Below are 13213 nucleotides of genomic sequence, written 5' to 3' on the forward strand. Positions count from 1 at the left end.
CACATCTAACGTTAGTTTGAAGTCCGCCATTAAAACCAAAGAAGAAGAGGAAGCTTCTCGCGAGGACTCCAGATCGCGTCCTTGCTAACGCCGAAATGGGGTACTGGGACATACCAGAGGGCACTGACTGCATCCAGAAAACATGGATCAGCACAAAGCTAGGCACAGCTTTGGGTAAATATCAGCATTGATAAATAAACTGCGAGTAAATGTGGCTATAAACGCCGGGACCTGAAAGATAACGAACAAAAGCGTTCATGTTTGAGCTAATGCTAACGCTAACATCAGCAGGTTAGCCTATGTCTGGTAGCTGCTAAACAAGATGTTTTCAGGTCAACTTCCAACAAAACGCTATGATAAACCACTTTACTTTCCAATGGAGTTCAGAGCGAAGAAGTTAATGTATAGTAGAGACTGTGAGCCAACAACACACATTTACACTGGAGTTATGTAGAGTCTCTTGTATATGTTCGTTGGTAAAAGATTTCAAGGGAAAACTATGTCATACTTTTGCCAAATATCCAACGTTTCCTTTGTAAAGACGAACAAATAACGCTGTGTTTATAAATGCTTCTTATCACATATAAATCTCACCTTTCCGTCACCTGGACTTACTCTACTATATGCATAGGCTATGTCTCTACAGTATGCCTAGGTGTCTGAAATAGTTTTGCGTGGAAATCCAGCATCATGCTGCGTCCAAAGTCACTTTGTAATACTATTCAATACCTTGGAACCAACACTATATTACAGCGAAAGCCCATAAACATTGTTTTGCACATATGTAGAAACAAAACAAAAACAAATAACAAATGAGTAAATAAATGAGCTTTGTATATATTCTTAGCTTTGTTTTAGCAGCCTCTTCTCACAATACACAGCGTCTATTGAGAACTAATATTCATTCATTTTGATGCATTAATGACTGATGCTGGATTGTTATTATTTCATATGCAGGCGTTTTGGTTAATGTGAGTTGGAGTACACATTCTGAACCAATGTCCAGTTGTTTACATGATGTCATACTGACTGAAGTCCTGAAAGCTGTTAAAGTGTGTGTTACTTTGTGTGTGTTTTCAGGCCTGGTTGGTTCAGCCTACCACCTTGTGGCATTCCAGCCTGAAACTGCAATGGCGGGGCTACAGAGGGCCACCAACGCAACTGTAACCATGGGTAAAAATCCATATTTTCATTCTTTAATATTCAAGAATCCCACTGTTTTAAAACAAAAGGATACAAGTTCTTTGTAACCTAAGAAAAAGATCACCCATTATCAATGATGAACCCATAGCTGTTCAAACAGTAGTTTTCCTGCTACATCTTTGGCAAACCTCTCAGAGAGATGCTCGAGATGTCTACAGGTCAGTTCTTGACCAGGTACCGAAAGTTCGCTCGTTAAATATGTTTTTCTTTCCCCCAGAGGTTTGGTTAATAACAATGTCCTCAAGCTGGTGGGCACCAAGATGTTTTGTTTTTAATTAAAAGGCAGACAATGTGTGCTGTAGAAGATAATCCACATTGTTATTGGTTACAAAAATATTCTTTTGAAGTAAAAGTATTTGGAAAAAGCATATCAAATTGAAGCGTGGCAATCAGCCCCACGCAGGATTGAATTTCACTATCACTTCTGTTACTAAGAGCCAAGCTGTGGCTGTTTTTTTAATACTTGGTGCTATTAATATCAGCAGGAACCATGCAATAATCTAGAATTTAACAAGTGGTGCTGCCAGTCATGTCACATCAGCCCTCATGGCGTGTGCTCTAGTGATGCTGTTAGAATAACATCATAACCGGTAAGAGATTTGTAAAACGTTCTAAACTGAGGGAGGAAAACCACCTTGAACTGTTCAATATCCTTTATTATTTTGTAAATGGTTACCTCAGAGTCCAGCAAATAAAACTATTAATGAAGCCATGACTAAGGTTAAATACAAACACTTTTGTGTGTGTGTGTGTGTGTGTTGTGTGTGTGTGTGTGTGTGTGTGTGTGTGTGTGTGTGTGTTGTGTGTGTGTGTGTGTGTGTGTGTGTGTGTGTGTGTGTGTGTGTGTGTGGTGTTTAAACCAGCCACCATGGGAGCCGTCTTCGGCATGGCGACTTGTCTCAGTGCTCAGGCTCGTGAGGCCCCAGAAGACCCTCTGAACTACTTCATCGGGGGGTGCGCCTCTGGGATCTTCATTGGAGCCAGAAGTAAGTAGAGTTCCGGCGCTCATTTAAAAAGTTCTTCCACTCCAGCAGCTCACCTAGCATTAGCATCACTGACCCGAATAATTTCCAAAAATATCGTTTCCATGCTGATCAACGTCCAAATCAGTATTTTAATGCAGGGTTTATTTTCTGTCTTAAAAGATATGCATTACCTCAACAAATCTAGAATAGCCAATACATTTATGAATAGTTGTCCAACATAATTTATTGTGCATCAACAGTATTTCATAATTATTGGTTGTCCTCAGATGGATTGTGCTGTTTATTGGGCGGTGCACAGGAGATTGTCTCACTCTCAACAAGGCGGAGGCTGCGGTCCAATTGTCTAAAAAACATGTTCTATATTTTTTCAATAACCTCATTGGAAAACATCATGGGTTTAAGGGAATATGATAAGAAGATTGGGCGACGTAATAATGATGTGTCGAAGGATGTTACTAAAGTGCGTCTGCTTTGGGAGAACTACGATTTCCCGTTGATGGACTACAAAAAAACCCACATCTATATACCTCGCCCCGTGCAATGTTATGATGTTTTTTCATGCAGGCTTATTGAAGGTGGATATCTGAAAATATATAACTTCTTTCCTAAGGTTCAAATTAAAATGTGAGTGAAATGATTCCCAATTAGGATTTTTGTGTAAAACATATAAGCATTTAACATGTTGGATTAAAGAAAAAAGCTTAAGAAACACCAACTCAGGGAACACTTTGTGGGTTGACCTTATTTGATCCTTCTACAGTATTTGGCATTACGTTCATATTTCGCCTTGGGTTTAAGAAGGTCATACCATATAAACTCTTGGGCAGGTTATGGCATAAGATGTAAAATGTTTAATAAGCACCGTAACTTACATGACCCACGTCTGTCAGCTGTCATCATGGCAGCCACTTTAGCTAATTTCACTCTTTTAGAAACCTTGCATAGCTAAAAAGACAATTCGACTGGAACCTAGTTATTGGACTTTATATGTTGGGTTTGGCTGCACTCTATTTATTTTTTTATGAATGTGTTTATTGCCCCCCATCCAGCACGTTTGAGTTTATGGCTTGTCAATTATTCCTTTTAATAACCCAATCTTCTGTGCTCTTCTTCTGTATGTGTAACTTAACTCCCCCTCTGTGTGTTTAGCCCACAGTGCTACTACCGGGACGTCAGCGTGTCTGGGTCTTGGTGCGTTAGCCTACTTCACAAAAGTGGGCAAGATGGAGGGATGGAAGCTGGCAGGAACTCCGTACGATGAGAGGAAGATGCTACCTTTAACCATGTTGTAAAAAGAGTTTATGTAATAAAGTACTTATGAGTATACCGGTTATTGATGTGAGTCTTATTCTACATTACACCTAGATTAAAACAGAGGTACATGTAGAATTTCACATAGTGTGTGGGGTATAGAGTGCCCTGGTCCTGTCTTCTGTAGCCGGCTGTTAAGCGATTATTCATGCTGTAAAAATGTGCATTTTAACATGGATGGCTATGGAGTTTGACAGCACACACAAAATTTAGCTAGCTAGAGATGTGTGTACACAGAACCACTGTAAATACACGTTTGCAAAACTAATCCTCAGTAAGAAAATGCCCTTTGAACTAACTTTTGAGGCAAATTAACCAAACAAAGAGTTCTCCAGAGGGAAATATGCATTCATCACTTACTTAATGACTTGAGCGCCTTTATTTTCAGCAGTATCTCCAGTTTCATGGATCATGACAGTTTAGGTCCTAAGGATAGCTTAAGGTGTGTGAATAGATCAGTGCAAGGAGCATCACACATCCAAGTGAGATACTTGGTAGGTTATGCAAAACTTCAGCAATGGCACCCCCTGACCGAATGACGGGGATGGTGGTATCTGCAATGCCCTCAGCCCTCTGCAAACTGGTATTCCTCAAGAATAAACAAAGAGAACAATGAGCAGTCTCTCAATGCTGGTCATATTGTTATAATCCGAATTTTAAATTCAAACTCAACATTTGAAAGATTTAAGATACAAAGATTTTATTGACAGTGTAGATACGATAATGAATTACTGAAGTCCCAGGCTCCTCCAACAATGCGACATTACTATATATAACAAATAAAAGCAGTGAGAGAAATAACAATATAAATAAAATAGTGCAAGAGAATGTTGCAAAAATGTGCAAATAAATACAAATAGTGCAAGAAGAAGTTTATTTACATGTAAATATAAATATGATACATACAGGAACAGAATGTAAAATTGCATATTGTACAGTAAGATGAATAAAATATGTTTTATTACTGACAACTATTTAGATAAATAAATTGTGCGATGCAACCAGAAGAGTGCTTATGGAGGCACTTTACAGAGCTCAGGTGTTAAATAGTCATATTGTCTGAGTCTGGTGGTCTTTGTCCTGATGCTGCGGTAAATCCTGCCAGACGGCAGCAGACAGAACAATTTGTTGATGGGGGGATTGGGGGGCTTTCTTCCTGTGCCGCTGGGTGTAGATGTGCTCCATGGATGGCAGCTAGTGTCCTTGTGATGTGCTGTGCAGTTTCCATCACCCTCGAGCCTTATGTTTAAATGTAAAATAATCTACAATTTCTAAAAACCTGACAAAAACACGGAACCGACAATGGTCTGACAATGTTTGCTTAATCACGCATTAGTTTAGAAAATGGCAAAACAGCCTGTAGCCTAGTTTGATGAGTGAAGATAGAATTCTGTTATTGGGGTGGCTCTGCTTTTTTTGAGAGTAGAAAAGAAGAAAACTAAATATTCAAGATACAAAACGTGCCCTTTGCCTAGAGATCGTATTTAAAGTAAAAAGCTGCCTTTCATTAAGAATATTCAGGCAGTAGCCTATATACCAACAATGAAACACATGAGCACACATCAAATCAGAAATAAAATCGGATAACAGAAAATGTTTTAGTTTAATACATAAATTTAAGCTCAAAAACACTGTTTAAAAAACACATAGGTTCATCTACAGAAAGAAAAAAATAACAAATGAACCGTGAAAGAAAGTGACAACCATAAACAAATTCAGGAAGTAGGCGGATAGATTCTCCCTTAAATTAGCCTACAGAACATTACAGTTTAAAAAGCAGGAATACAATCTGATCCTTTTACCTTTTTTTGTTGTTGTTTAAAGTCGTTTATTAAGTAATAGAGTATAGCATCCTCGTTATTCTTAACAAATCAGGTGTCCACCAACTGAAGTGTCAGACAAAGAAAACTACGACACACCCAGGCTCAAGGATTTCTCTGAAATCTAAAATAAAAACTGCATTTCCCACAAGCCCCTCTGCCCTCTGAATTCCGGATCCCTCCCCTTCTGCTGGAATCTTATCGGATCATGTAAGTGATTTGTGTGTTGGCCACCGCCCCTGGGATCTCTGCAGTGTGGTCCAAAGACCATTAGAGGAGGCCAGTTTTTGCTGATAACATTTAGCTTATAACTATTCTATGGTAATTCTGCTGTGCAACATGCAGCACCTGTGAGCTCATCACAACAGAGGATGGTAATGCCTTCAACACATACACAATCAAGTCCCGTAGATACAGTTGTTGGAACAGAATGTGGCGCTCCCCCCGGTAATGCTTTCAGTAGTGCCCTGATAATAAACTATTGTTGTATTTTTGTAACATGATATTGAATGTAAGCAAGGTGGGTAGATTCATCGTGGACTCCCCCTCTACCATTATAGCGGCAACAACTCCCTATAATGCCTTCTCTGTGACGCGTTCCAGTCATTTAGAGTTCACGGTATTTAATAAAGAAACAAAACTAAAAATATTTATCTCCGGACCACACGGTCAACAGAAAGTATCCATCTCTGTCATCCATCAAACCGGCATCAAACAGGTGACCTAAATATAAACCACACCCATATGACAGTTACCGGAGGTGATAACCAATAGGAATTAAACGTGGTGTAAACTGAAATGAGGAGAATAATATAAATAATGAACTATGGCAAACAAGCATTTTTCCTCCTACAACCATTCTTACATACTCGGTGCACGGTGGGGCGGTGGCTGCGCACAGCCTGCTGTGACTGTCTGGCCGCATCAGCATCAAAAGGACTTCCTGCTCAACTCTCTGGGGAGCGACCGAACACACAGCCCTCTCAAAGGCACATAACGCAGGGAGGAGGATGGGGGAAAATCAATGTAGGGCTGCTTTCTGTGTGTGATAAAGAAAGCAAATTTACAGTGTTTTTCTAACACTCCCCATATATGTGTCATGTAAACTAAAGCATATGCCGGCTCCTACCATGTAATGCAGTCAATTCAGTACATATTTGTTATGTTAATATAAATGTACGGTTCTCAATGGGAGGCTCTCATTTCTTATTCATATATTCCGCCCAAAGGCATAGACCTACAGTACAGCCACAGTGAGGTAAGAGGGAAACTGATAGATGCCTGAATCTTACTGTTTTACGATGATCATTTCACCCAAAAAGTCCACGTAATATTAATGCAGATCCTCCACTCTTCCTTTGGATTATATTTGGGTGATGAGGACATTTAATATCAATTGTCCTCTTAGATTTTTTGCCCATTTCGTTTGTTAGAGAGACTGTACTTTAAGAGTGTGTGAATGTTGACCTGTCAAAGCACTTTAAGAGGTCGAATACCTTGAAAAAGAGCTATGTAAATTCAACAAAGGAAATGGATCACATTGCAGACAATCATTTTGTGTAGGGGAACAAACTTCAAAGGTAAAATAACATTCATTTTGAGCATATTTTTTGCTTTGTATGCTATTGGTTAGAATGGAGGTGGAGTATTTCTAATTTCTAAAAAAAATGGCTTCATCTCTGATAAAAGTATTCTGCTTCTTTCTCAGCTGAACCATTTCCAGCATCTTTTACAACACCAGGGCGTGTCCTGCAGTCAAACAAACGCAGTTCGTCCTGACACACTTTCATGGTGTGTATCGTATCTATGAATGTGGCTGAATGCTGCGGCAGTGGGTCAGTAACCTGATCTGAGAGTGAATCAGTGTTTCTACATGAGCCCAGCTGCTCCATTCTTTCACTGACCCAGCCCCTTTACCCATCCCCACAATATCTACATAGGAACAGTCAACTCTTCTCCAAGCTGATAGGGGGGATGGAGGGTGACAGAAACATTTGGTACCCACCGGTCTACATGTGCATAATCCCATTTAGATTAAATCTAATAATGATCTAGAGCTGTCCCCTTGCCAAAATAGCCATTTTGTGGTCCATTTGTTTCATGTTTTGTTATGTTTTGCTTTTGAACATTCAGGACAATGCACCACTGAGAATCAGCAAACAGTTTATGAAGCATATGTTAAATCAAGAGCAACAATTATTTCCAGAAACATGTCCTACTAACAATTTATTGACAGTGACAGTTCTGTTGTGGTTTTTCTGTCCAAATGACATCAGTGACTTCCCAGTGATTCGAAATAAAGCATGTAACCTCTTACTGTTGCGTCTGTCCGAGCAGCATCTGATCCTCCCTGTTTATATTGATTAAGGCTGGGTGCTGAATGCTGCAGTGTTTTGAGAGATGCTGACTCATGGGAGACATCACTGCTTCAAAAGAGCTTCAAAGAAACACAGTGTGGTTTTGGACTGTAAGCACACTGTAGGAGGTGCTTTATCATGAAGAACTGTACTCATACAAAGAATCAAACGGCAACATCTCCTCTCAGTGCACTGATATGTTTTTCAAGCTACAGCTGTCACCACAAAGCATTCAATCCGTTTGATCCCCCCAAAGAAAGAGATCTATTAATTATTAATATATAATAGCACAAGACAACAGACTGAAGAGGAACAAAACTGACTGAGATCCAAGAGATATGCACAAAGTCTTGGGGCTGTCCTTACATCCTGTTTGGCTCAGTCACTGTCATCACCAAAATATGCTGACATGTTAGTCAAGTCAAGTTAGTAAGTTAATGCATCCACATAAAGAGGTGCAGTGCTTGTGCATTTTGTAGGCCAACCCGAAAGTAAGCATGGCAAGGGCAACTTCGACACAAAGCAATGTGAGATTTCCATTGGATCCAGAGAATAAACTGCTCTGTTAGGCTGTATGACGCAGCAGACGATTGTATAGTAAGTGACAAAACTAACGATTAGCATGTAGGTTTACCATGTTCATACTTTAGCTTTTTAGTATGCAATCCTATGCAGTGCTCAGATAACCAAAAAGGGTCCAAAATTAAAGGCTTCAGCAGCTAAACCTTGTTGGTCGGTGTCTGTGTGTCAACTGAAAATTAAAAGGCCCATTGCAGAAAGTGCTTACAGAACCAGCTGCTTTTATATAGTTGTATCCTGACTCATGCTGTCTGTGACATAGCACTGTCATGTTGCAAACAGAGGAGGCCTTTGTGTGTCAGATTACGATGCACACACAAGAGAGACTATGAGCATGACCTACATACTGAATGGTAAGCATAGCAGGGGTGTTTCTGTAAAGAATATCTAGGCCCAGGCTGTTTGAATACACATTGTACACTATAAGAATAAAATTAGACTTACAACATGGATAACTATTCATACACTATTGAAAGCCGTTACCACTCTGTGCAAGAACTAATCTACATAAAAATGTATGGCATGCATGGATAATGTGCTGTAGGCTGGGTAGGTCAGCTTATATGCAGCCCTGAACTAAGGCCCAGAAGTCTGCAAAACAAAGCAGGAAAGCTTATCCTCCTGGCAACACAACCTTGTATTGATACTCCCCCACTTGTTAGAGACATGGGCCATAGGAGCCCAGGCAAATAAACCCCTTCCTTGCCTAACATTAAGATCAACTATTAACAAACCCATTAGTCCTCATTCTACAACTCTGCCTTACACCAGACAATACTGTATAAACACTTAAAAACATTGTCTCCGGGAATCCTGTGCGAAGGCCAGCTTCTGTACATTATGTTTAATATAAGGCTACATTGAAACTGACCAACGCCCTGGCCAACACTATCACCATTTTCTATACTAAAAACCATCTGGTCGCTGCACAGCTCTTGTTGACAGCCTGCATTAACTGTTCACACCCAAATGCAACTGTTCTTCAGCATCCATTGGTGACTTTACCTTGACATAAATACATGGGCTATTTATGAATTCAGTCTATTGCCCAGTGGTTTTATTTATGCAACATTATCAAGTCCAAGAAGCGTCTTTTATTCTGATAAAACCTTTCATCATTTCATTAACATGAACTGAACCACAGAACAGCGGAATAATGTGTAAATGAAGCTGCTGTTGTGCTAAACTGTTATAATTAGCATAAGACCACTTGGTTTAAGAGGCACATGACTGAAAATCATGACTGTAGCCACACCAGAACATTGAGCTCAGTTTCCACTAGCGAAACTTGGTCTTTAATGCCCTCAGTTCGATATTATGATATTTTTGGGATGTTGAAAGTTTTACAAAAAATTCAACACTTTTTCATCAACGCCGTAAATCGTTATTTGCGCACATGCGCATAACCGATCAGGATTCCGGTACAGAACCGGTGCTGACAAAACCAACGTCTGCAGATTAGACGTTTTATTAGAGATCCATGGATTAAACGTTATTCACATGTTTGAGGCGAAGGTGATTGACAGGCGGATTCGACAAATGAAGGAGACACATGCGAAGCTTTGATTGGTTTAAATGTGTGTCTGTTAATACAATCAGCCAATAGATATTCGAGCTGAGGACCAAAGGGGCGGATCTAGTTTTTGTATAAAACCGACGTTGGCGTCAAGAGATGCCCATAGAGAAAGGCGCAGTTTTACACTGAGAGCTCTACCCACACCAAGAAAGAAAAATGAGGGAAATTGTGCATCTTCAAGCCGGCCAGTGCGGCAACCAGATCGGTGCTAAGGTTAGTACACTTGCATTTGTCTTTTTGTTCCTAAATTGAGTCATTTTCATTCAGAAATATCGTGTTCTCTGAGCTGGGAGCCGGTGCTTTGTGCTCTTTCGCGTCCCAGTAACCACACCCTTGGAACACCAAATGCGGCCTACTACTGGTGAAAATTGCAATTACATTTTCAATTTAACGCATCAAGGACAGTAATGTGTCAACGTATTGACGAATAAAAACAACTAATAATGATTTTTGACATTCTGTAAAATGTTTTGATTGAGATCTGTCTCTCGTCTGTTGCGAGCAAACACGTAACTGTCAACGGTTCCGTTATATCTCAATTGTTTGTTCGGCAGTAGTTACTGAACATCAAATGGGGACTAATTGTGTACATTGCATTAAAATGTTTTATAGAACGCATCAAAGGCGGTGATATGTCAATCATAAAGTGATATCACCATTGTTTGTTCTGCAGTCCTTACTGCAATGCGTAAAACGGAAGTGAGTGCTGTGGGTGAAAAAGAGGGAAAACACCACAAACATCTAACGTTGTATTAAAACTACAATGATGTTTATACTTAAAACTAAATGTTTCGTATTTTATTGATATTGCTTAAATGTATAACGGGCCCGTCTCAGGCCTACGGGGTTATGCCACACTGAGCTGCGCCGGGCTTTTGCCTGAAGTAGGCGGGCAGGCTTGGCGGTAAGTGACTAGTGGAATTTTTCAAATTCATACCCATGAGTTGCAGCCAATAGCGGACCAGGGCGCTTCGAAGTCAGCACAGGCGAGAAAAAGAGGTGTATCCCCCACCATCAGGCTGAAAAATATCCATATCTCACAATATTTGTTTCTGTTCTATAGTTTTGGGAGGTGATCAGTGACGAACACGGTATTGACCCAACTGGAACGTACCACGGTGACAGTGACCTGCAGTTGGACAGGATCAATGTCTACTACAACGAGGCCTCAGGTAAATTCTAAGCAGCCAGGATTTTTTTTCCTGTAAAATAATCTTTATTTTGCCCATGTTCCCTTACTTTTAACCTGTGGTTTCTAGGTGGTAAATATGTGCCCCGTGCTGTGCTGGTGGATCTTGAGCCAGGCACCATGGACTCTGTAAGGTCTGGACCTTTTGGCCAGATCTTCCGACCAGACAACTTTGTGTTTGGTAAGTGATATTTATCAGAATTGTTCAGCGCATGGCAACTGATTGTTCAAACGGAATGCAGTATCTCAATTTATGATTCTTGTGTTACAGGCCAGAGTGGTGCTGGCAACAACTGGGCCAAGGGTCACTACACAGAGGGTGCAGAGCTGGTGGACTCTGTTCTGGATGTTGTGAGGAAAGAGGCAGAGAGCTGTGACTGCCTTCAGGGCTTCCAACTTACACACTCTCTGGGTGGTGGTACGGGCTCTGGTATGGGAACCCTGCTCATCAGCAAGATCCGTGAAGAGTATCCTGACCGTATCATGAACACCTTCAGCGTGGTGCCTTCCCCCAAAGTATCAGACACAGTTGTTGAGCCCTACAATGCCACTCTATCAGTCCACCAGCTTGTAGAAAACACAGACGAGACCTACTGCATCGACAATGAGGCCCTATATGACATATGTTTCCGCACACTCAAGCTCACAACCCCCTCTTACGGTGACCTGAACCACCTGGTCTCTGCCACCATGAGCGGCGTGACCACCTGCCTCAGGTTCCCCGGACAGCTCAACGCTGACCTGCGTAAGCTTGCTGTAAACATGGTGCCATTCCCCCGTTTGCACTTCTTCATGCCAGGCTTCGCCCCACTCACAAGCAGAGGCAGCCAGCAGTACAGATCCCTCACTGTGCCCGAGCTCACCCAGCAAATGTTTGACTCCAAGAACATGATGGCTGCCTGCGATCCACGTCACGGCCGCTACCTGACAGTCGCTGCCATCTTCCGTGGCCGCATGTCAATGAAGGAGGTGGACGAACAGATGCTCAACGTGCAGAACAAGAACAGCAGCTACTTCGTTGAATGGATCCCCAACAACGTGAAGACCGCTGTCTGTGACATTCCTCCCCGTGGCCTCAAGATGGCTGCCACCTTCATCGGCAACAGCACTGCCATCCAGGAGCTGTTCAAGCGCATCTCTGAGCAGTTCACAGCTATGTTCAGGCGAAAGGCCTTCCTCCACTGGTACACCGGTGAGGGTATGGATGAGATGGAGTTCACTGAGGCAGAGAGCAACATGAATGACTTGGTGTCAGAGTACCAGCAGTACCAGGATGCCACTGCAGAGGAGGAGGGAGAGTTTGAGGAGGAGGGGGAGGAAGATCTGGCCTAGATATCACAAGGTTGTTGAAGTAAAACGTAAAGTTCCAAGTTCGTACAGCATTCAATGGTCTGTCTGCTGTTAATGTTGGCTTAAAATGTAATGTTCTTTCATTGTTTTGTCTGCCGTTAATGTTGGAATAAAATGTAATGTTCCAAAATCTTTCATTGTTCTGGCTGCTTTTCCTGTTAATAAATGAATCTGCAAGTGTAGCTGCCTAACCGCCCCAGATATTAACTGCACTCAAGTGTTGCCACAAATATATATGACTATACCGTAAATGAGCTCGTACAGTATCCCTTAAAAACATAATCTAGTAGTAGTTTCGAATGGACTGAATGAACAAGTGTTTCACAAATGCATACTTTTTTTTATAAAGGAAATAAATCAGGAACATGACAGTTTCCTCTGGACAAAAAGACAGTTCACATGCTGCGACATAAACAATAGTTTGTGAGTTTGCTTATGACTATTCCAACGGCTCGGATGATCTTTACATAACCGCGCAACATAAGATTGTAATTCTTTCTCCTGGAGTAGTCATGTGAATTATACTGATACGTCTCTACACAATTTAAAAAGATGAATGAGGTAACTTTCATATGGCAGGCAGCTCACTCTCCTGCAGTTAGTGTTAAAGGTCACTAGGTGGCAGTGTTGATGAATCTCTTCCACAGGAAGTAGGTGAGGCTGCTGAGGGCAGCAGCACCCTTTCTTCACCTGGACCTCCAAGCCCTGCTTCTCCAAAGCGTGATAAAAACCACTGTCAGAAGCAAAAGAGTAGATGATACTTTAAAATGTAGGTTTATATTTCACCATAATCTTCACTGATATTAGGATTTTCTGTTCAAAGGATACACCATTATACACCA

General features: G+C 41.2%; 2 protein-coding genes and 1 long non-coding RNA gene across 3 annotated transcripts; 2 read left to right on the forward strand and 1 right to left on the reverse strand.

Moving 5' to 3' along the window:
- Window positions 1-2: 2 nt before the first annotated feature.
- Window positions 3-3513, forward strand: ndufa11 (NADH:ubiquinone oxidoreductase subunit A11). Its single transcript, XM_063890608.1, has 4 exons — window positions 3-174; window positions 1081-1173; window positions 2067-2189; window positions 3339-3513. Exons 1-4 carry the CDS (start codon window positions 96-98, stop codon window positions 3479-3481), a joined length of 438 nt encoding a protein of 145 aa, XP_063746678.1. The 5' UTR covers window positions 3-95; the 3' UTR covers window positions 3482-3513.
- Window positions 3514-3855: 342 nt separating this feature from the next.
- LOC134869858 (uncharacterized) lies at window positions 3856-5431 on the reverse strand. The gene is made up of 2 exons (XR_010166460.1): window positions 5303-5431; window positions 3856-4089 (listed from the first exon to the last, which is right to left on the reverse strand). It is a non-coding gene; the product is annotated as an uncharacterized LOC134869858 (long non-coding RNA).
- A 4371-nt stretch (window positions 5432-9802) lies between these two features.
- Window positions 9803-12503, forward strand: LOC134869555 (tubulin beta-1 chain-like). The gene is made up of 4 exons (XM_063891258.1): window positions 9803-10045; window positions 10896-11004; window positions 11092-11202; window positions 11293-12503. Exons 1-4 carry the CDS (start codon window positions 9989-9991, stop codon window positions 12351-12353), a joined length of 1338 nt encoding a protein of 445 aa, XP_063747328.1. The 5' UTR covers window positions 9803-9988; the 3' UTR covers window positions 12354-12503.
- Window positions 12504-13213: the final 710 nt, after the last annotated feature.

Source organism: Eleginops maclovinus, chromosome 9, assembly GCF_036324505.1.
Source record: "Eleginops maclovinus isolate JMC-PN-2008 ecotype Puerto Natales chromosome 9, JC_Emac_rtc_rv5, whole genome shotgun sequence".
Lineage (NCBI taxonomy): Eukaryota > Metazoa > Chordata > Actinopteri > Perciformes > Eleginopidae > Eleginops > Eleginops maclovinus.

Bases quoted from the DNA above. Each gene is read 5' to 3' on its own strand.
- LOC134869555 (XM_063891258.1), top strand. From the start codon at position 9,989: ATGAGGGAAATTGTGCATCTTCAAGCCGGCCAGTGCGGCAACCAGATC. The intron at 10,046-10,895 runs GTTAGTACACTT...TCTGTTCTATAG, and splicing joins GCAACCAGATCGGTGCTAAG to TTTTGGGAGGTGATCAGTGA. The intron at 11,005-11,091 runs GTAAATTCTAAG...TGTGGTTTCTAG, and splicing joins CTACTACAACGAGGCCTCAG to GTGGTAAATATGTGCCCCGT.
- ndufa11 (XM_063890608.1), top strand. From the start codon at position 96: ATGGGGTACTGGGACATACCAGAGGGCACTGACTGCATCCAGAAAACA. The intron at 175-1,080 runs GTAAATATCAGC...GTGTGTTTTCAG, and splicing joins AAAGCTAGGCACAGCTTTGG to GCCTGGTTGGTTCAGCCTAC. The intron at 2,190-3,338 runs GTAAGTAGAGTT...CTGTGTGTTTAG, and splicing joins GATCTTCATTGGAGCCAGAA to CCCACAGTGCTACTACCGGG.